At 50.1% G+C, this 20,927-nt stretch overlaps 1 protein-coding gene across 3 annotated transcripts in view; it reads left to right on the top strand.

Moving 5' to 3' along the window:
* Window positions 1-20,700, top strand: part of Cyth1 (cytohesin 1) — an 86,029-nt gene extending 65,329 nt beyond the window's left edge. For 2 of the 3 annotated variants that reach the window (XM_021211697.1, XM_029546699.1), the window contains exons 7-13: window positions 696-808; window positions 1,827-1,975; window positions 2,388-2,499; window positions 7,380-7,456; window positions 13,569-13,640; window positions 15,341-15,495; window positions 18,454-20,384. In XM_021211697.1, coding sequence (XP_021067356.1) covers window positions 696-808; window positions 1,827-1,975; window positions 2,388-2,499; window positions 7,380-7,456; window positions 13,569-13,640; window positions 15,341-15,495; window positions 18,454-18,532 — 757 coding nt within the window. In that variant the 3' untranslated portion in view covers window positions 18,533-20,384. Of the gene's footprint in view, window positions 1-695; window positions 809-1,826; window positions 1,976-2,387; window positions 2,501-7,377; window positions 7,457-13,568; window positions 13,641-15,340; window positions 15,496-18,453 lie in introns of all 3 variants that reach the window. The other variant, XM_029546700.1, reaches the window with a different exon arrangement.
* The last annotated feature ends 227 nt before the right edge of the window (window positions 20,701-20,927 follow it).

Below are 20,927 nucleotides of genomic sequence, written 5' to 3'. Positions count from 1 at the left end.
GAGAGGAGAGGAGAGGAGAGGAGAGGAGAGGAGAGGAAAGGAAAGGAAAGGAAAGGAAAGGAAAGGAAAGGAAAGGAAAGGAAAGGAAAGGAAAGGAAAGAAAAAAGGAAAGGAAAGAGAAAGGAAAATCAACTATCATTTTTTTTTCCCCCTTGGAGACAGGGTTTTTCTTTGTAGCTTTGACTGTCCAGGAACTCTATAGACCAGGCTGGCCACAAACTCAAGATATCTGCCTGTTTCTGCTCCCCAAGTGCTGGGGTTAAAGGTGTGCACCACCACCACAAGGCTCAGCTTCAGCTTTTAAACCAAGCTTGTTTTGTGCCCTTTAAAGCCATTTTTTTTCTGCTGTAGATATAAATCCTAAAACGATTTTTCTGAGCTATGATTTTTAATGATGCAGTATTGCAGAACTAAACTTGTGGCTGTGGGCCCATATGATTTACAGGGTTCCATAGTGAATGCCCTGAATGAATCCTTCCTTTAGAGTTCATTTAAAATGATTAACATCTGTGTTTCACTTTTGTGTGTTACTCTAAAGTGGGGCTGTTCTTCTTGGCTTCTCAGTTCATTTAAGGCCACAGTGGTTAAATTTGCTTCTGTTCAGTTTCTGAAGCCCCCACTTCCTTCACTATGTGATATTAACTGCCACACTAGCAGCAGAACTGGTCAAAACAGTGCTCCTGTCTTCACCCCAGGCAGTTCCTGTGGAGCTTCCGGCTCCCTGGAGAGGCCCAGAAGATTGACCGGATGATGGAGGCCTTTGCCCAGCGGTACTGTCAGTGCAATACTGGGGTGTTCCAGTCTACAGGTGAGGGAGGGAGCCTCTGTGTGAGTTGGGGAGGGAGAACTAGGACAAGAGGCTGAGTCCATGCCAAGAACAGTTACTTACTGGTGTGTACAACCTGGAAAGAGTAAAAGCATCCAGAAGACCAGCACTACCCATGGTATGCTTCATGGAGGAGTTCTCGCCTCATGTGTGTATAGCACTGGGTTCAGAATTACAACGCATATAACTATTAAAGATGTCTCAGCATTGGGCAGTGGTAGCCTTTGATCCCAGCACTCAAGAGGCAGAGACAGGCAGATCTCTGAGTTTGTGGCCAGCCTGGTCTTCAGTATAAGTTCCAGGACAGCCAGGGCTACACAGAGAAACTCTGTCTCAAAAGCAAATTTATGAATATAGCTAGCTAGGCTACTTAAGCAAGACCTTGGCCTTAAAGAGAAAGAAAGAAATATTATGTTCTTATGAAGATATTGGCATGGGAAAATGATAAGATTAACAAAAAAGCATATATATGTGTGTATGTGTGTGTAATGTATATACCTATTCCCTGTGTATGTATCTATCTCACACATATGCTTGGGTGATAGTGCATTATAGTGTCTATAAAGTGATTTTATAGGCACATTTATACAGAAGAAATAAAGCAGACCAAATTATTACTAAATAGAATTGCAGTTAATTTTTTTCTTTTTGATGCATTGTATTGGTCTGAGATTTTGTTGTATAACCCTAGCTGGCCTTTTATAGACTAGGCTGTACTGGAACTCACAGAGATAGGCCTTTTGAGTATGGAGGCTAACGTCATGCTCTACTACTCCCAGCCGTTTTATTGCTTTCCTGTTCTTTTATATCTGAAAAATAGAATGAGTGTCTTTAGTGAGGTCACGTGCCTTGGCCCTTTCAGGAACATAAGCCTGGGAACATATGTACACTTGGCTCACCTGCTCTTCCTGCCAGTGTTGTTGTTACTCCTGGTTACTGTTGGTGTCTCCTGTCCTGGTAGTGTCTCCTCTGCTCTCATAGCCCGGTCTCCTCTCTCTAGACACCTGCTATGTCCTGTCCTTCGCAATCATAATGCTGAACACCAGCCTGCACAACCCCAATGTCAAAGACAAGCCTACGGTGGAGAGGTTCATCGCCATGAACCGAGGCATCAACGACGGAGGGGACCTGCCGGAGGAGCTGCTCCGGGTGAGCAGGGCCAGAGCTGCTTCATGTCAGCTGGCAAAGCGTGCACTGAATGGGATCGTAGGAGAGGAGACAGAAGGATGACTTGCTGAGTGCCTGATCACTTAATTCATTTAAATATGTGAATTTCACAAAGGCCAGCTGAGAATCAGGATGGGAGGTGGCTTCTAAGTCTGAAACTGAAAATTAAAGGCTCCAGTAGGCTCCAGGCAGCTCTTTCTTTTTTCCTTAATTATCCACCAGGCATCTTATTTTTGTCCCTGTGAGCTGCTAGAAAGCAGAGAATGGCCATGGTCTTTTCTAGTCTCTGTACCTTACTCCAGGCTCACAGAGAGCACCTGTGGACTGAATAGAGAGGAAGGGAGGAAGAGCAGGCCCTTCTTGAGTCAGACGTGCAGTGTGGTCTTTTATCCAGAATCTCTATGAGAGCATCAAAAACGAGCCCTTTAAGATCCCAGAAGATGATGGGAATGATCTCACGCACACTTTCTTCAATCCAGACCGAGAGGGCTGGCTACTCAAGCTCGGTAAGTCCCTCCCTGAGCTGGGCCTGCAACAGAGCCTAGGAGGAAAGGCTATGTGCACACAGGGCTGGGGGGTGGGGAAGGGGGCAGGTCACAGCAGTCTACCTCCAGACCATTCTGGAGCTGTTGACAAGTAGCCACCACGGAACAGAGACTCCTGGTCACAGACTCTGCCCTTATAAACATTGTCCTTATGTATCTGGGCCCTGTGTGACCAGTCCCAAGTAGACAGCCATACTCCCTGAGGCACTTTCCAGGGACCTGGACCCTTGGGTGGGTAAGCAGCCATATCCATCTCTCTATTCCCATCCCAGATTTACCCTGGCACTCCTGCCCACCCAGTGCATCATCACTTCCCTCTGCATCTGGCTCCCACAGGCAGTGTGCATGGCAAACCTAGAGCCCTTGGCTGCAGCGCAATCCACAGCACTCTTCCTCATGCTCTGGCCCCTCGCAGTCCCAATCAACCACCAACCAGCCACAGTAATGATTGTGTCATTCTAAGGGCTGCAGTGTGCTTCTCTTCCCTCTGCCAGAAGTGAGCCTGTATTGTTAAGATTTATGGTCATGCCTTGCTAGGAAGGTGACAAAGTAGCCAAATAGCAATCAGTGGGTTCTCATGCATGCCCATGTCCACCTCTGCCTGCTTTATTAATTGTCAGACATAGAGAGGTCCCTGAGCTCTCTGCACATGAAAGTGTGGAGGCTTTTTGACCACTAGAGAGCATGTTCCAGTATCCTTCTGCCTTGGCCTTGGATGAGCTGACTCCTGTATCAGGAGGGCAGATGCTGTTAGAGACCCGCTCCTCTTCCATTTGGTTACTCAACCTGTGATAAGTAGTTCTCCCACTCTTGGCCATGACTGACAGCATCCAGTAGAGCTACTGAGACACTCTCTGTTGTTAACTCGTCCAGATAGTGTAGGGTTGACATTTCCTTTAAAAGGCCCAAAACTGTGTTTATACATGACAGTTCCCTTTAAGTTCCCTTAAGACCGCTTCAACAATTACAGAACCTTGCAGTGTCTGGACATGGCCAGTAGCAATCTCTAAGCAGAAGGTCTGAAGTAAAGGCTCTGAAATGGTTAACCCACAGGTGGCCTTCTGCTCCACAGTCTTCTTGCCTGACCAATAAAGAGGAAGTGTGCTGGAAAGTTCAAAAGCATCCGAGTTTAGACTTACTTCCTCCTCCAGGGAAATTTGTTTCCATGCGAATGCTAAGTGTTAGCTTTGACAGCTGAGATACTAAAATTAGAGCAGAGATTATCTTGGTTCTTGTACCAGGATGGCATGTAAATTCATGAGACATCCTATATTTTTAAAACTCAAGAATTTCAGCTGAGTGAAATGATGCACACCTGTAGTCCCAGACACACCGGGGACAGAGCAGAATCCCTGGGGCCCAAGAGACTGAGGTGCCAGCTTGCTGGTAGAGCAAGACCTCACCCCAAAGAATAAAAGTTTAACAATGTGGGACTCATTCATCGTGAGGTCGTTGCTTCATGTTTCTAACCTCTCGATAAGGTGTTTCCATGTGACACACTGAGACTCAGCCGTGTGTCTGTGTGCTGTACAGGGCAGGACTTCGTGCCATCTGTAGTTGTCTGTATATGTCCCTGTATGCACAAAGCCATAAGCATGTGTGTTCTTGTGTACACACATATGTACATGTGTATCCATGGGTGTACATGTGTGCATCCTTGCACACACTTTGAAAAGTGTTGAGTATCTTAAGAAAGACACTTCTCTCAGAGTGCGTATCATTCGCTTTGCTCTGGTTTGTCAAGAGTCTGGCAAACACTGGCCTTACAAAAATGGATTTGTGACACTGTTAGCCATGTGGGGAATACCCCAAGTCTTGCCACACAGCACGGGTAGTCACTTCCTGTCGGTGTCTGCAGGCTGACCTCCCTCTTCAGGCATACGTAGATGGGACTGGTACGCTGCACTTTAAGATTAAGAAGTCGGGTTTGATTTCTTTGTTTTAATTTTCTTTTCTCCCTCATTTATGTGTCCCTGATTTTGGCTCTCCTTGCCCTTGCCCCAAACTCCAGGAGGTATGTAACCCTGCACCTGCTCGCGCTCTGCCAGGCCACTGTCATTGCTGCAGCGTTTTGTTTTTTTTAATTTTGTTATTTTTGGTTATTTTGTTTTTTAATTGCTGGTAGTAGTGTTAATGCTGCTTCTAACTTACTGTACAGTCCCTAGGGAACAGGCCAGGACCAGGGGTTTGGGGCAGTGTTCACAGAAGCAGTACTGCAGCTGCCGGGTCAGAGCTCTAAGAACTAGCCGTGAGTAGTCAACAGTGTTAGCCCAGAGCCAAGGAAGGCAGAGGAACGTCGGCTGTGTGCTCATGGCAACTGCTGGATTCAAATTGCCATCTGCGCATCAGCCTGATTTCTGGAGTGAGGGAGCAGAGAAGAGGGTGTTATCTTGTAACTTCCCGAAGTCACGTGCTTCTGACACCGTGGTTGACCAAGTTAGGAAAAGATTGAACAGTTGACATATTGGGCCATTTGCCTTTCCATGAAAGAGACAAGTATTGTCTTCTAAACTCACAAGTGGATATTTTTAAAACCTTAAAACCAGAAATCCCTACCTTTAGCCCTTTAGTTCCATTTCTTGGGTATCAGGGAAGGACTCACAGCCTGGATCCTCTGTCTGTGTCTCCTCTGGTGCAAGCCATCCTCTGTTACAAAGAGTCATCCTCAAAACCCAGGTCGGCCTCTGGTTGCTGATACAGGGAGACATTTGGAGGGAGCAGAATGTCCCTCGGTCTGTGCCTAAGCACAGCCAGAGCAGAGCAAGCAGAGCACAAGCACCGTACTCCTTCAGTGCTGGAGCCAGGCGGCTGGACTGCTGGGACAGTGCCGGCCCTCTGTGTAAGGGAGGCCTGAGAAACCCTGCAGGGGAGGGGTCCTGTGAGTTCCACAGGGACTGTCCTAGGCGCACATTGATCTGTCTGCTTGTCCCATGTCTGTTTTTCTTTCCACGTGGAAGTGTTCCCCGTGGGCCCGCAGCAACGCTTTGTGGTAGAGGGCTCTGTGGTGCAGCCAACCGTCCAGGGGAAGCTTTGACAGACAGAACTTCCGGGCTTCGCTTTTTCTCCTCCATTTCCTGCCACTGTGTTTCTTTTGGTATCTAACTCACTCTCTTCATCATTTCCTGAGTTCATTGTCACCTGGGGTAGTCCTGTGACAGAGTGCGTGGGAGGTCAGCATGGGTGGACCGTCCTTGTGTATCAAGGCCTGGGTGGGAAATGGTCTCCCCAAGAGGCTAGAAGACAGTTACACTCAGACTCAGAAGTGGGAAGGTATCTGCTCTAAGACATGTTGCCTTCAGATTTGAACGCGTTCTCATTTGTGCAACTCCTCCTGGCCCTCCCTGTTATCAACATGCATGTCATGTTGTTCCTATGGCTTTCCCATTCACGCCACTTAACCATGTAACTTACAGAATCCCTCACTACCATAACCACACATGTGCCACAGCACATGAATGCTTGTGGCACAGTCCATCTGGGAACCTAGGTCTCAGTCATGTAGAACCATGGAGCTAACGATGGCTGCTGACATCTACTGTCCACCCGTCTAGCTCAGACACCCAGGCAGAGAAGTCTGGGCTCTAACCTGCTCTGCTGGGTTTCCTCCCTCACAGTTCGGGGATGAGCCTGCAGGTAGATGCTGGCATTGGAAAGAGTCTCCGTAAAGTTGCCCGGCCCCGCATGGCTGTCAGCAACAGGGCAGAGGAGTAGGCATGGCAGGCGTGCCACTCCCCTGCCTTCCACAGAAACCAGAGAAAAGGTGTGCTCCATAGTTGGGGCCTAGCAAAGGGGAAGTGCTAAGGAACAGGGACAGAGTGTGTGTGTGTAACGTCACATGTGTATCAGCACGGGAAAGCCCTGGATAATTCTGAGTAGTTCATGTCAAGACAGTCTTCTTCAACCTGAGGTAAGTGGGGACCGTTGGGATCCTGAGCACGATGCAAGTGAGGATGTAGCTTCCTTCAAAGTGGGCCCAGTTAAGCACCACCCGCCCCCATCCCTGTACCAGTGCAGAACAGCATAGAGGACCCCGCACTCACTACTTCCTACCATGGAGGAGGACTGAGGAAGGCTCTGAGCAGCAGCTAGTCACCACCTCCTTGATGCCAGGGCTGCCTCTAGTCACTTAGTTTTAAAGAGTCATGTGAGTCCACAGAAGGAACGGCTCCTGAGCCCCCCTCTTGGACAAGCCAGTCCTTTCCCGGTGAAGGAATCCTGCTTTGATTCATACCCACAACTCTGGGACATGACTTTCGGGACACTAACTGAGGGGGCTAGAGTCAGTGTGGAACTTCACTACAGGCAGGTGGGTGATGGGAAGCCACAGGTTTGGTTTTAAAGGACTCACAGTACCTCACTTTCTGTATCTTTTCTCCTGTCACTTCCATGGAACCCCTGAGGTGCCCATGCCTCCTGCGTCAGGGTGCTGACCCCTCCTTACTCCTTTCTTGGCCTGTCTTTGTCACAGGCTGTGGCTGGCTTCTCCAGCCTCAGGTACATCTCTGTCACAGGCTGTGGCTGGCTTCTCCAGCCTCGGGTACATTTGCTTTGCACCATTGTCACCCTGGGCCTCCTCCCCAGCCCGTGCTCTCATCTTGCTGCCCAGGACATCTCACGGTGTCACCCAGACACGCTTGCTCTGCTCATACCATAGACTTTCACTTTGTGAAAGATGCTTCTGTCTTGGCTGTGTCTTGTCACTGATGTAAATTTTGCCATGGTCTAAATGTTCTCCTGATACCCTGCCCCACCTGATGCCCTCCCTGGGAAGAAAGCTGTGTGTGTGTAGCGTGCACCTGCTTGGGTGTCTTTTGTCAGAAGTGTCTCCTTTTTGCTCTCAGGTGGCAGGGTAAAGACCTGGAAGAGGCGCTGGTTCATTCTGACTGACAACTGCCTTTACTACTTTGAATACACCACGGTGAGCATCTACTGGGGCAGAATGGGCCAATCCTCCACTTCCAAACCACTCTACCCCAAAACAGCTAGAGGGGGCCCTAGGGAGACAGTCAGATCTGTCCTGCTTCCGTGGGGGTCAGGGAGGAACTATCTCAGAGTAGAGCATCCGAACAGGATGTGGAGGCTGTCCAGGAGGCTGTAGCCCAGAGCCAGCACCCAATTCTAGACACGCAGGAGGCACAAGTCCCAAAACAGAGAGAGAGCCATGGACACAGCGTTTGTTCAGAGCTGGAAACATGGCACTGGGGTCAGTTGCCAAAAACCTAGTGAAGGGGATAATAGTTGTGATTTGGTGAACTCAGATTTTCTGTGGTCTCAGAAATGCTGAAGGGTTTGATTCAGAGCACACAGTCTCAGTGTGAGAGACACAACAAGAGGAAGAGGAACAAGATGAAACAGAGGGGGCGGTTCATCTGAGGAAATCGGAGGGCTTGGGAGTGACACTTCCTAATACCGTGGAAGTTCTGCTGGTGTCTGTTCACTGGAATAAGATCTCCCAGCAGGAGCCTGTCACTTGCAGGCGCCCTTTGTAGCTGTAGGAATAAAAAGTACACAGTAAAATTCCTCCAGGCTTTCTATGGGAGATCACTCAAAGCCACAGGTTGCTGGTCTCTGGCCATGCCTCCACACAGGTGACATGGCACTCTGGTGTTCTGACGTCTTCCTGGGCCCTTGCAAGCACAGTGGTGGTTCTTCTTGCATGCATGTTGGACTTGAGTCTCCAACTGGGCCAGGAGAGCTAACCTGGCTGGATCTTCACTGAGTAAGAGTCATTGTTCCTACTGAGGAGATAGAGCTGAGGGACGCCTCCTCCATGGTAAAGGTGGGGCAGTCAATAAGATTGCCGTACATGTGGGGGCAGCCTGGGCTACACAGTGAGCACCAGGCTAGCTGCCTAGAGTTACAGGCTAATTCTGTCATCCATGCTGACGATGTGCTGAGGACAGGACAGCAAACTGTTTCAAGGCCCTCCTTCTCTCCGGGCCCCACCTGTGCCACCTAAGCTCTGCAGCTGGCGTTGCTCCTCTGCATTCAGTCTTCTCCAACACTAAGGATTCTTTGACACATAAAAATCGTCAGGGCCGGACTGTGGTGGCACACGCCTCTAATCCCAGCACTTGGGAGGCAGAGGCAGGTGGATTTCTGAGTTCGAGGCCAGGTCTACAAAATGAGTTCCAGGACAGCCAGGGCTATACAGAGATACCCTGTCTTGAAAAACCAAAAAAAAAAAAAAAAAAAAAAAAAAAAAATCGTTTCATCCCCAGGGTACTGTGGACAAAGGCTTAGTAGGTTTCCCTCTAGGCATGCCACCCACCCTCCCAAACCCTCCTTATTTTGACTTTATATTCTAGGCAGCAAGGAGAGTTTTCCTTTATATTCTAGGCAGCAAGGAGAGTTTTCCTAGCAAGGGCTAAGAAACACTGACAGAATAACCCTAGTAAACCTCAGGGGGAGGGGGCGGGGCGGGGCGGGATGAGGACAGACAGACAGGAAGAGGCATAGCAGCTGGTTTTGCCACCTGGCTCTCTGCAGTGGGAAGGACATTGCAGCCAGTTACAAAATGGCTCTCCTGCAGCCTGCGCATGAGGTCAGCCCACTCTACCCTTGGCCTGAAGGAAGACACAGGCTGGTGTGAATGAAGCAGAGTTGTAAGAGGAGGAAAGTTCACTGTGGGTGGAAAGGGTGTGAGGGAGTGAGCCGTCTTACTCTGTGCGGTGGGAGGCCGAAGGATAGTCCATTCACCTGGGAAGCTGCTTTACCGGCTTCTGTGGGCCAACAGGTGGAGCCAGCCCCCCAGTCCTCCTTGGGCACTGTGCAAAGTCTAGAATGTCAACTACCTGGGCCCCAGAGACTCCAGGAAAATAGTGTAGAGTCACTTGAATAATGACCAGAGTGACCTAGAAGACAGAACAGGACTTCAGTTCATATGAGGCAAAGCTGCGTCTTTCTGAATCACTGTAGGGTTGTGGGGTTGTTGCTCATTCCTCAGCAAGACTGTGTAGACTTTAAGGAGTGAGACACATTGACTTATGATGCCCTCACTGCCTGCACGGAAGGCAGGTGCAACAAGATTAGAAGTGAGCTAACAGATGCTGGGGACAGGAGACGATTTCAGTGCCAGAATAGTTGATACCTGCAAAATCAAAAGTTGTGCTGTATTGAGGGGATTGTTCCCCGGATGTAGAGGGTGGAGGTGGGGGATGCTGACTTCTTTCCCTTAAATCTGGAACAGAAGTGCTGAGCTTAGCAGGCCAAGTATGCTGACATAGGACTAGTGCTGAAGTGTACAGACGGGAGACCTGGCCAGGCATCGTGCACTGAGCTATGCAGCTGAAACAAGACTACCACACTGCTGCCAGCCACACCAAAAAGCAGGACCAGTGCTGACACACTCTTAAACAAGAACTCATGAGATACTCGAACAGAGCTGGGACTCAGGCATACTGGCTGTAGAGCTAATGCCAAAACATCCCAAGTACACAAGCAGTATGGAGACACAGGGTGGGCAGTGAGCCCTGCCAAGACCAGGGATGGATTCAGTCCAGTGCTAAGTAGCTGGGCCCTGTGGCTGTAGGACAGGCTGGGAGCATTAGGAACTTGGAAAGTGTCAAGAAGTCAGGGACAACAGGGACCAAGCAGTAGGAAGAATGCTGCATCTTTCAAACTGTTAAAAGCTGAACCATGTGATACTTTTCCAAACAAAATGACTGAACACTAGACATTTTTTAATAAGGCTGATAAGGCTGCTTTAAAATGAGCTTTTATGGTAAGAAACATTTACCTTGAGGTTCCACACTTTTCATTTTCTGCCTCACTTTTTTCTTTTTCTGTTTTTTTTTTGTACCTTTATGTATTTACTTATTTATTTTTATTTGTTTGTTTGTTTGATTTGAGATAGGGTTTTTCTGTAGTCCTGACTGTCCTGAAACCTACTCTGTAGACCAGGTTGGCCTCTAACTCATAGATCCATTTGCCTCTGCCTCCCGAGTGCTGGGATTAATGGCATGTGCCATCATGGCCAGCTTCAATTGTTTTTTCTTAGTAGGACATCTTTTATGAAAATACTACGTGAAATAGTTGGTCCTCACAGAGCTGACCCTGTCTATGCACACCACATTAGCACTCTTATCTCTTGCCGGGTGGTCATCATTTGTGACCCGATTTGCAGTGGTTTTAAACTTTTCCTTGATTCTTTTCTGCAGTATTTTAAGTTCTTTATAATGAGCAAGTCATATTTTTGCAAAGATAGCGGTATTTGCTTTAAGAAATCATATAGGCCAAAGGCATCAGTGTTGGCTGTTTCTGCCCTTGTGGGGAATACAGATGATTAGGGACATAGATCAGTGGTCAGGTGCACCAGGCTCTGTTCCTGAACTTGGGAGAGAATTATTTGCTTGTTTAATTTTTAGTGCTGGGGACAGAACCCAGTTCCTCCAACTGAGCTGCTCTTTGAGCTTCTGGAAGTCCACGTAGAGATACAGAATGAAAGCCCTGTGCAGGGACCATTTCATACTTTGGACTTGAATTCAGATGTTGGGAAGCACAGTTCTCATGCTCTGCAGCTTCTGTGCAATGTGCATAGTGAGTGTCCTGGCTTACTTCAGCCACTACCAGCCTGTGGAACCCCTGAGGGAGATCAGCAGAGGGCCCAGTGGTCTCCCTGGGCTGGTCACAAGGGCCTTTATAGCTGGTCCTCACTCCTGGGCAGAAGATGGCGTTAGCCTTGGCTGTGTATACAGATCATGTACCTTGCTCATGTAGCTCATTACCTCAGGCCCCTGAGTCTAGAGAGTGAAGAAGCTATGGCTTCATGCGGGTCTGCATTAGGATGAGTCTATTCAACCCACTTTAACATCAAAACCCTTAAAAGGAGGGATACTGTGAGTCTCTGGACCAGGGGATCCTGTTAGTACTATTAAGGGTGGGGCATTGTATGTGCATAGAAGGATTAGGGGAGCTGTGGGTCAATGCATTATCGTCCCTCGTAATTGCCATTGTGAGTGGCCCATGCCCCAGAGAGGGCTGCAAGCATCTCAGACATACTCAGTGGCCAGCCTGAGAGGAGCCTTGTGAGAAGAGAGCCTGCAGCCCACAGCTTACTCAGCTTGGTCCACCACTCTGCAGGTCCAGATGGCTAAGAAAGCAGCTGGAGGCTAAAGCCATCACAGTTGGGGAAGGGCTGCTTGCTAGTGTTCTCTGAGAGTTGGCCACTGTAGCTGGGAGCCAGGGACAGGGACACGGTGAGCCCAGGAGCAGATACACAGACATGTTCTTGAGAAGAAAGCGTGCTAGTCATAAAGCCATAGGAAGGCTGGGAGGAAACAAGTTTCCCAGAAAGAATACAAGGACACAGGAAATGATACAGGAGACTAGACCAAGAGGCCCCAAGTGGCCCAGAGAGGATGACAGCCATGAGGTGCTGACAATAGCTTCAGACCATCCCAAGTGGAAAATGTGCTTCCAGGCTTACCTTGCATCATGGCTGAAAAGAGGTTCTCACCAAGTCCCTTTCCTTCCTGAGTCTCAGTACCTGCAGGACAAAGAGAAAAGCTCCAGCCAGCAGGAAAACTTAGTGTGGAATAGCTCTGAAAACTGGAGGGGCCATGTGGCTATGTGTCACAGTTGGCGGGGTTGGCGGGGGGGGGGGGGGATGCTCTCCTCCTACATGTAGACCTAGCCAAGCTCTCAAACAGGTGAGACCTTTCTGACTGTGGGGGATTTTAACAGGTTTCTCTGCCTTTTGTGCCCTCCCTCAGAATGCTGTGGAGAGTGGGCCTCAGGCAGTGCTATAGTGAAGAGCTACAAACTTAGGGGTGATCTGTCCCCAGGCTTAGAGGCCCTACCCCACCCTCTCTCTCCAAGTGTTCCTGCCTCTACTCTTTTCTCAGCTCCCCTTCCCATGCCCCCAATTAAACTGTATTCTATACTATACCCATCATGTTGTTGGTACCCCCTCCCTCCACACTATACCATGCTCTATAAAAGATATCATTGGCGTTATAAAACACATCAGTGCTATTGTGCTAGAAAAGCAAGTAATAGATGTGACACAGAGCACCCAGTTAGAAGGTGGGCTTTGAGTTGGGGAAAGGAGAGCAAAGGTGAAGTAGGTTACCTGCTGCAGTTAGCTCTGAGTGGCATAGCCTGAGGAGCCCAGTGGTGCTGATGAGAGCCCAGCATTCCCTAGCTCAGAGAGATGAGCAGGAGGAGCTGTGTCTCCTGTAGGTGTCCTCTCATACTGGAAGCGCAGAGGAGCAGCTCAGATCAGGTGTCCTGAGGCCAGCACTAAAATGCTTGGCAGGAAGAGGATAACCTCCCACAGGGTTTAAGGAAATGACAGAAAGACGTATTTGTTTGTTTTTCTTTTATACAATTATAGAACTGGATTTGGTTGGTTGGTGGGGTTGTTTGTTATTGTTATATTGTGCATGTGTAACTCTAATTCAGTATGCTTGAGAAGCAACAGGTTTTGACCAAGGTTAGTTGGCTGGTAGGGGTAGAAGTCTGTCCATGGTGAGGACCTTAGCTGATGAGATACACAGTCCCAGAGAGGGCCAGGACCTGAGCTCCAGCACCAATATGGATCTTGGGCCGGTGTCCAAAGGACAGTGTTTCCCTAAGGACCACACATCTGGGTGATGGGCAGTGGGCAGAAGACAATGGGAGGTTCTGTTGTAGTTCCTCCATCAGGCACGGGCAGGATTACCTGGACCTAGGCTGGGAAAGGCTCCCAGGAGCTAGTGGCACAGAACCAGGATGAGGACAAAGAAAAGGAAAACCTGGCAAAGACATGGAGGAGGGGGAGGGCCCTTTCTTAGGGAAAATAGGCCAAAGTGTTTCTTGCTTGAGACTCCTGGGTCATTCATTGTCAGGCACACTTTGATAGCACCTGCTGAGCCCTCTGGCCCTGTAAAAGGCTTTGGATTTTCCCAGCCAGACCACACTATCTCGTCAGAACCCAAGTGTGGCCTGAACCAACCTGGGAGCTTCAGGGAGGAGTCAGGATGGGCCTAGGGAGGAAAAGAGGTGTCTCCTCCACAGAGAGTAAAGCTTTTCTCCTGCACCTGTCCCAGGACAAAGAGCCCCGTGGGATTATCCCCCTGGAGAACCTGAGTATCCGAGAAGTGGAGGACTCCAAGAAGCCGGTGAGTGTCTTGCTCCTGTGCCCAGGGCCGTGAAACAGTCAGGATTATGCCCCCCTGGAGAACCTGAGACTCAAAGCCTCCACTCCTCCACCTCCACCATCTATTCTGATTGTCCTTACTTTGCGAGTCTGCCTGCTTTGGTGCCACATGCTGACTTTGAACCAAGATCTAGGAACTGTCTCTCAGTTGTGAGCACCCATAGCGTGGTGCCAGTTTTATAATTCTGATGCACTGTATAGCTTGAGAGCAGCTCACCTGCAGCTCTGCATACGCTCCAATCTGTCAGGAGCAGAGCCAGCTGGTGTCAGGCCAGCCTCTCAGCCAGCCAGCCTGGGAACATAGTTGAAGTGTTCTATTCTAAGCTGCTTTTTTCCATAGGAAGAAATCGTGTCTATGTGCCCATGTGTGCATGCAGTCAACCTCATTGTCACTCCTCACTGTCACTGTCCACCTCGTTTTCTGAGTCAGGGTCTCAGGCTGGGGAGACGGGTGAGTGGGGAAAGCATGAGACAAGAGCTGGCAAGCACGAGACCCTGAGCTCAGATCCTCAGAGAAGCTGGGTGTGATCATGTGTGTCTGTGATTTCCAGAAGCCACGGGCTTGCTCACCTCGTGTGCAGTAGGAAAACAGCAAGGAGGCCCATCTTAAGCAAGGTAGAAGACAGAGGGCTGACACTGGGACTTAGTCCTCTTCATGCCATCCCCATACGGTACACTGCATCACATACACACACACCCATGCCACTTACACACACAGCGAATATGTATCTAATTTTGTTTTTTGAGACTGCATAGTCCTGGCTGTCCTAGAACTCTCTCTGTAGATAAGGCTGGCTTCAAACTCACAAATCTGTGTGCCCCTCTCTGCTCCTTGAATCTGGGATTAAAAGCATGTACCACCATGCCTTGCTTCTTTTTTTTGGGGGGGGGGGGCTTTTTAAAAAACAAATTCTATTTTTTATAGAGTCCCTGGAAGCTTGTAGGCCGAGTAGCCTGATGCACATAACAGCCAGGTCAAGAGACCTGCCTCATACAAGATGGAGGGTGACTTTGATTGTCTTCTGACCACCACACTTGTCATGGCGTGTGTTTGCCCACATTTACATACATGCACACACACACACACACACACACACACACACACACACACAGTGTATCTTACTGGAAACTGGGTTTTTCTGGTGTCCTGGCTGGCCAGCCCTAGAGTCCCTGCGGGCTCACAGCTTCCTTCTCCCATTGTTGGCATTGCAAGTCTATGTGTATGCTACACCTGGCTTGCTATTATTTATTTATTTATTTATTTTTGTTTATATGTTTGTTTGTTTAGTTTTGATTTTCAAGTCAGGGTTTCCCTATGTGGCCCTGGCTGTCCTAGAAGTAAGTTTGTAGACCAGGCTGGCCTTGAACTGAGATCTGCCTGCCTCTGCCTCTTGAGTGCCAGGATTAAAGGTGTGCACCACCACGCTCGGTCTGCGCCTGGCTTTGTAAATTCAGGATCAAACTCAGCTCCTTGCCCTTCTATAGCAAGCACTTTACTAGCTGCCTTATGTCATGTGGCCTCAGAAAGTACATATTCTGAAAGTGTTCTCTGACACATATTTCTTGGGAGTAAAGATAAAGAGTCTTTTGGGAAATAAATAACATTTTCTTTGGTCAGCAGCTTCCTGAAATCTTACTGCCACTTTCTCGTGTTCTTCTCAGAACTGCTTTGAGCTTTATATCCCTGACAATAAAGACCAGGTGATTAAGGCCTGTAAGACAGAGGCAGACGGACGAGTGGTGGAAGGGAACCACACTGTGTACCGCATCTCAGCCCCCACTCCTGAAGAGAAGGAAGACTGGATCAAGTGCATCAAGTAGGTGGCTCCCTCCCAGGCAAGCCCACCCCGCTCACCTCCCCAGGTCCTCTCCGCTGCACTTCCTGTCCTGCCAGCCCTGAAAGGCTGCAGGGAGGTTCCCAGCTTGCTTCCCAGCAAGCCTTTGGATTCCTGCCTGTTGGAGAATTAGTAAACCCTGTCTCCAGCCTAGGTGCCCAGACATTCAAAGGCCCAGAGCAGGGATGAGTACCACCCACTCCCATTGTGAGGGGGCATCTCTTCCTGTGCCAGCTCAGTGTTGAAGAGCACTGGGCTTTATTAGACCTCTCCATCCACTGAGACCATCTCCAGTTTGAGACACAGACACTGAGGCCCACAGGTTATGAGAGTTGTGGAAGGTTCCAGAGTGTTGACACAAAGCCATGAAGCAGAGCCCCAGCCCCTCCCATGTGCTGTGAGAATACAGGCTGACGGGAGCTGCTTGAAGTCCACCATTAATCACAGTCCCACGGGTGAGGTTTACCTCGGGGACAGGCCTGCCCAGGGTGGCATGTGACTGGAAATAGGCTTTGCAAAGCCCATTGGTAGCTTTGTCAGCCTTGTTCCCTAGGATTCACATGAAGCCTGGGCTGATAGGCATCTTTCTCCTATCCCCAGGAAGACAGCCATTGAGCACTCTGGCTTCTCCACCATCTTGGCAATTACTTCTCCCAGTAATATATACTTAATCACAGTCCTGATACTGTGGCCATCGGGAAATGTGCAGGTATTTTCCTTAGAGAGCTTTCCTTGTTATCTGGGCTTCGATGACCTAGGAAGTGAGGAAGGTGTGCCATCAGGCCACAGGCGGTCTCGGTGTTCTCAGACATGAGAGTCTGATTGAGTGTTGAGTACCTCACTCTAACCAGTATAGTATCTTGGTCAAGACCAGGCAGAACATAAGTAAGTTCTGGGCGTGGCGACAGTGGACTAGTTGGGAAGAGTTGATGCTTGACTCTGTAAAGATGCTGATCAACATTCCTAGAGAAAGGAAGCAGTGGGGTGGGGTGTGAACTCAGGTCACCAGTGGAGTCTTGCTGTCTTGGGGCACGCTGCCCTTCTCTGTAATTCCAAACTACAAGAGCTGCTCTGAGGACTGAGGTAGAGTGCCGAGGCCGATGGTTTAAACACGCTGCCTTCAGTTAGGTATCTTCCCCATGTGACAGCCATTGTACCTATCTTAGTCCACAGATAGGGGCCAGTCTGGCTCTTTGCCACGAATCACATACAAGGAGGAGGCTTAGAACAGCCACTCGTCTGAGCATTGGCTGTGTGTCTGGGAAAGACCTGAGACCAGGGGACACTGCATGTTCTGTACCCTGCATGTCAGTTGTTGGGAGTTGATTCATGCTAGTGGTCTAGCGTGAGAGTTGGAACTATTGTCTCAGTGCAGTAGCTGTCTGTCTGTCTGACACTGAATTCCAGGGCTGCCCTAGACGATACCACATTCTGCATGGTCCTAGGCTGCCCGGTGTAGACTGCTGTTTCCCATGTGAACACACACTGTTTCTGTTAGTAGAATGTGCTTTGGCAAAGGCTCCTTCCCTCAATGCGCTTTCCAAAGAATTTTGGCTAGTTTTGTACATTTTGAGTCTCATATAAGTTTTTGCTGCTATAGTCAGAAAAATGGAGTGTTCTTTAAAGTCCTTGTGGATGGTAGACCTCAGCTTCTGTGGAGGATGTGCAAATGCCGGAAGAACCCTGTATGCCCATCCCAGAGGGGTAGCCCAGAAGATGGTAGGCCCCATACCATAGATGAGGAACTGAGGTACAGCAAGGCTAAGAGCATGGAGTGGTAGGCTATGCTCCAGCCTGTACAGTGCTCAGCGTGGACATGATGCCGCTCCTGTACTCCGGGTTGAGATGAGAAGTGGGAAGTATATGTGAGGGTGTTGCAGAGGCCCAGGCACACCTTCCCGTGGTAGCTCCTCCTCCTAGGGTTCCCAGCGGCCTGAGGAAGTCCATCTTCACACTGGGTCCACAGAGCTCAGGCTGCAGGCAGACATTCAGGAGGCCAGGGATGCTCACTGTCAGCCATGAGGAGTCTGCCCAACGGGTGTAGAGAGCTGTGGTTTCCAGCTCCAAAAATGTTAACAGGCATTAATCATGGCATGGCATATTTTCATCTAGGCCTTATTGGGTACCGCTGTACAAGGACAAGCACCTTACAGAAAGGGCTAGCCACGCCCAAAAACCACGGGAGAATCACCTACCCCGAAATGAATAACCTGGCTAGCCTTGCTCCTCTGCAAACTGAGTCCTTGTGGTGGTGAGATGTAGGTTGCTCAGCAGATCTGGGGCAGACTGTGACTACAGCTCAGACGACACCCCCCCCCACACACACACAGACATATAGACACACACATAAAGAAAGGGGGGGAGGAGAAAGAGAGAGAGAAGAGAAGACTTGAAAGTGTGTGCTGTGGAGGCTCCAGGTCACTGGTGGCCACTAGGACTAACCAACACAGAGGTCCTGCTTTCCTAGAAGACCAAGCGGCAGCACTGTGGCCCTCCCCGTGGCCACTGTCTAGTACAGGCAAGCGCACCCTCTCTCACCAGGCTGGAGAGGCAGCAGGGCCCCAGCAGCAGCCGTAGGCTCCCAGAAGTCCCTGTACAGTCCACAGCAGCCTCTTGAACACTGTGTGGAATGACTTGTGGCATGTATTACAGTACAGCACTCAGGGCTGCAGAGGACAGTCACTTGTTGAGGAAATCAAATTCCCACACTTGGAACACAGCCGAGGAACACACAGTGGTTCTACTCTCAAATGTTAAGTCATGTTAGTGGGAAGAAGGCCGAAACTCCAGTTACTTTGTTACATGTCCCTGTGTGTCACCTGAAGCTGTCCTGTGGACAGAGTGAGGGAGGGTGTTCCAGTGAATGCTGGCAGCACAGGCTCCTGGGACAGCACCGGCTGACCTGCCCTCACGCCTGTTCTCTCCCTCTCTGTCCTCCAGAGCTGCCATCAGCAGAGACCCTTTCTACGAGATGCTTGCAGCACGGAAAAAGAAGGTCTCCTCCACAAAGAGACACTGAGGGTGCACCGGGCACGGACAGCCCATGAAGCTGTGGCCCTCTCTCCTGCCTCCCCTGAGGGCGCTGTGGAGCCAAGCAGAGGAGAGCAGAGGGCTTCTCTGCCAGTTGCTGCCGGTCTGCTCCTAGAGACTCGCTTCAGCTTTTGCAGTTCTCTAAGTGGGAGAGGGGTGGGCCGCGAGGGTTCGGCTGGAGACTGCTGCTGCCCTCATGGCTTTGGAGCCGCTCTCAGAGCCAGCTGCTGTGAGCAGCTGGTTCACAGCCTCAGCTCAGCAGGGCTGAGGGCACCGCAGGGAGCTCGCTCTTTACCTCTCAGTGTTCCTGGCCAAGGGCCTTCGCCTCTGCTCCAAGAATGCCTGTAAGGATGTACTCTATGTACTAAGGAGAGAGGAGGAAAGGAAGAGAAGCCACGCACTATAAAGATTTATTTTTGTTTTTTGATTTGTTTTTGTTTTTTTTTTTTAAGCAAAAGAGAACGTAGCACTGTATTCTGCCCTCCTGTGTCCTGCTTGGGGAGCTTCCCCTAAAAAGGGGGGCCCTGGGGCTGCGGGCACCCCAGGGGCTGCTGCCTCATGACTGTGTGGGCAAGACGGGCAGAAGCAGGACTGCTGGCAGGGCCCAGCAGTCACGGGAGGCCTCAGGGCCCCAGCAGGGCAGCAGACAGGCAGTATGGGCAGCTCCCACCCAGTGCCTGTGGGACAGAGTGAAGGTGGTTAACACCTTGCCTGGCCCTCAGTGCCCAGGCCCACTGCTCTTTAAAGCAGAAAGTCTGCATTTTCCTAATAACCAAAACTGTGAGGAGCTCACCCATGGTGCTGGGTGGCGACTGTTTCATAGCTGGTTTTTCTTTCTCCTCCCCAAGAGCTCCACTCCTCGTTCTAGAGGAAGGAGCAGGTCTTACCTGATCCCCTTGGGGCTTCAGCCTTTTCTGCCTCAAAAGCCGCCCCAACTGGACTATTCTGGTGCACTCTGTGGTAGCCCCCAGGAGCAGGGCCTTTCTCAGCAGGTTGCAGTGCAGTCAGGCAAGGGTAAGGTGGCCTTTTTGTCCCCTGCCCTATATGGCATGGCATACCACAGCACACATGTGAGTGAACCCTGGCCTCCTAACTCTGTGAGAAGGGAGCCATGAAACGCAGCATCTCCTGCTGTTCTCTCAGGGACTCTCAAGGGCAGCTCCTGTTCCTTGGCCAGGGCTAGCAGGCCAGTCTAGGCAGAGCAGATGGCAGGCGGTGTCTTGGCACACTCCTCCACGTGACCAAGGCCTTGGTGGCAGAATGCTGCCTCCAGGCAGGTGGAGGAGCCATGGGTCCCCGCTGGGCCGTGTGAGCTCAGCCTCTGATCTCAGAAGGAGGTCAGCATCTCTGGAAATAGCTTTGCAGAGAAGGGTGGGTATGGGGCGGGCGGCACTCGGCCCCTCCTGGGGATCCAGCAGGATCCGGCCTCAAGAGGCTTCAGGTGCTTGATGCTCAAGTGTGAAGGCGACAGTGACTGCTGAAGGTCCAGGCTGGAAACCTGAGCCTCCTGCCACAGAACCAGTCAATGCCTGCCCAGGTTGTGTCGGGAGTCAGGCCGGTGCCGAGCCCTCCCTTCACACCGGTTCTCACAGGTGTGTCCTGGGCAGGCCAGCACCTGGCTCAGTGTCTGTCTATTTATCAGAGCTGTAAATAATCCACACATAGTTTTTCTCCTTTTAGATTATTTTGTATTTGTTTAAAAAAAGATTTGTCAAAATACAAAGAAATGACTGAAACTTGTTGACAGGGTTTTTAAAATTATTATTATTATTATTGTTTTGTTTTTGCCTTGTAAACTAGCTCCAAGGAACTGCAGCAAATAAACTCCAGATCTGCCCACACCACTTCATGGTCTGCTCTGCTGTGGGGTCACCTCTTGTCAAGCCCGGGGCTGGAGGCTGGAACATCCCGTGGCATGGGTGTGGCCCAAACTCAGTGGGGCTGTGATTAAAACCAAGGGTTGGGTAGGGGCTATTAATGAGGCATGAAGGGGCTCAACCCTTACCTCTCTTTCTGAGGAAGAAACTCAGCCTCAAGGAGCAGAAAGTGTCCACAGGAGCAGCCTTCTGCAGTGTGGCACTGCATATCCTTGTGAGGCAACTGAGCAGGACCAGGAAACGGAAGGTTGCTGGGCACATGGTTAATGGAGTAGAAGTAGGCCTCTGTGCTTTTCTTTCTTCCTTCTTTTTTTTATTGACTGATTTTTGGAGACAGTATCTCACGTCTCTCAGGTTGGCCTTAAGTTCCTTGTGCAGCTGAGGATGGTCCTGAACGTTTGGTCTGCCTCCGCCTCCCTCTAGTGCTGTTATTACAGGTATGTACCATACCCAGTTTATGCAGTGCTAGGGATTGCCCCCAAGGTTTCCCGAATGCGAGGTAAGCAC

Source organism: Mus pahari, chromosome 14 (genome assembly GCF_900095145.1).
Source record: "Mus pahari chromosome 14, PAHARI_EIJ_v1.1, whole genome shotgun sequence".
Classification (NCBI taxonomy): Eukaryota; Metazoa; Chordata; class Mammalia; order Rodentia; family Muridae; genus Mus; species Mus pahari.
This window is presented reverse-complemented; position numbering and strand designations above follow the sequence as displayed.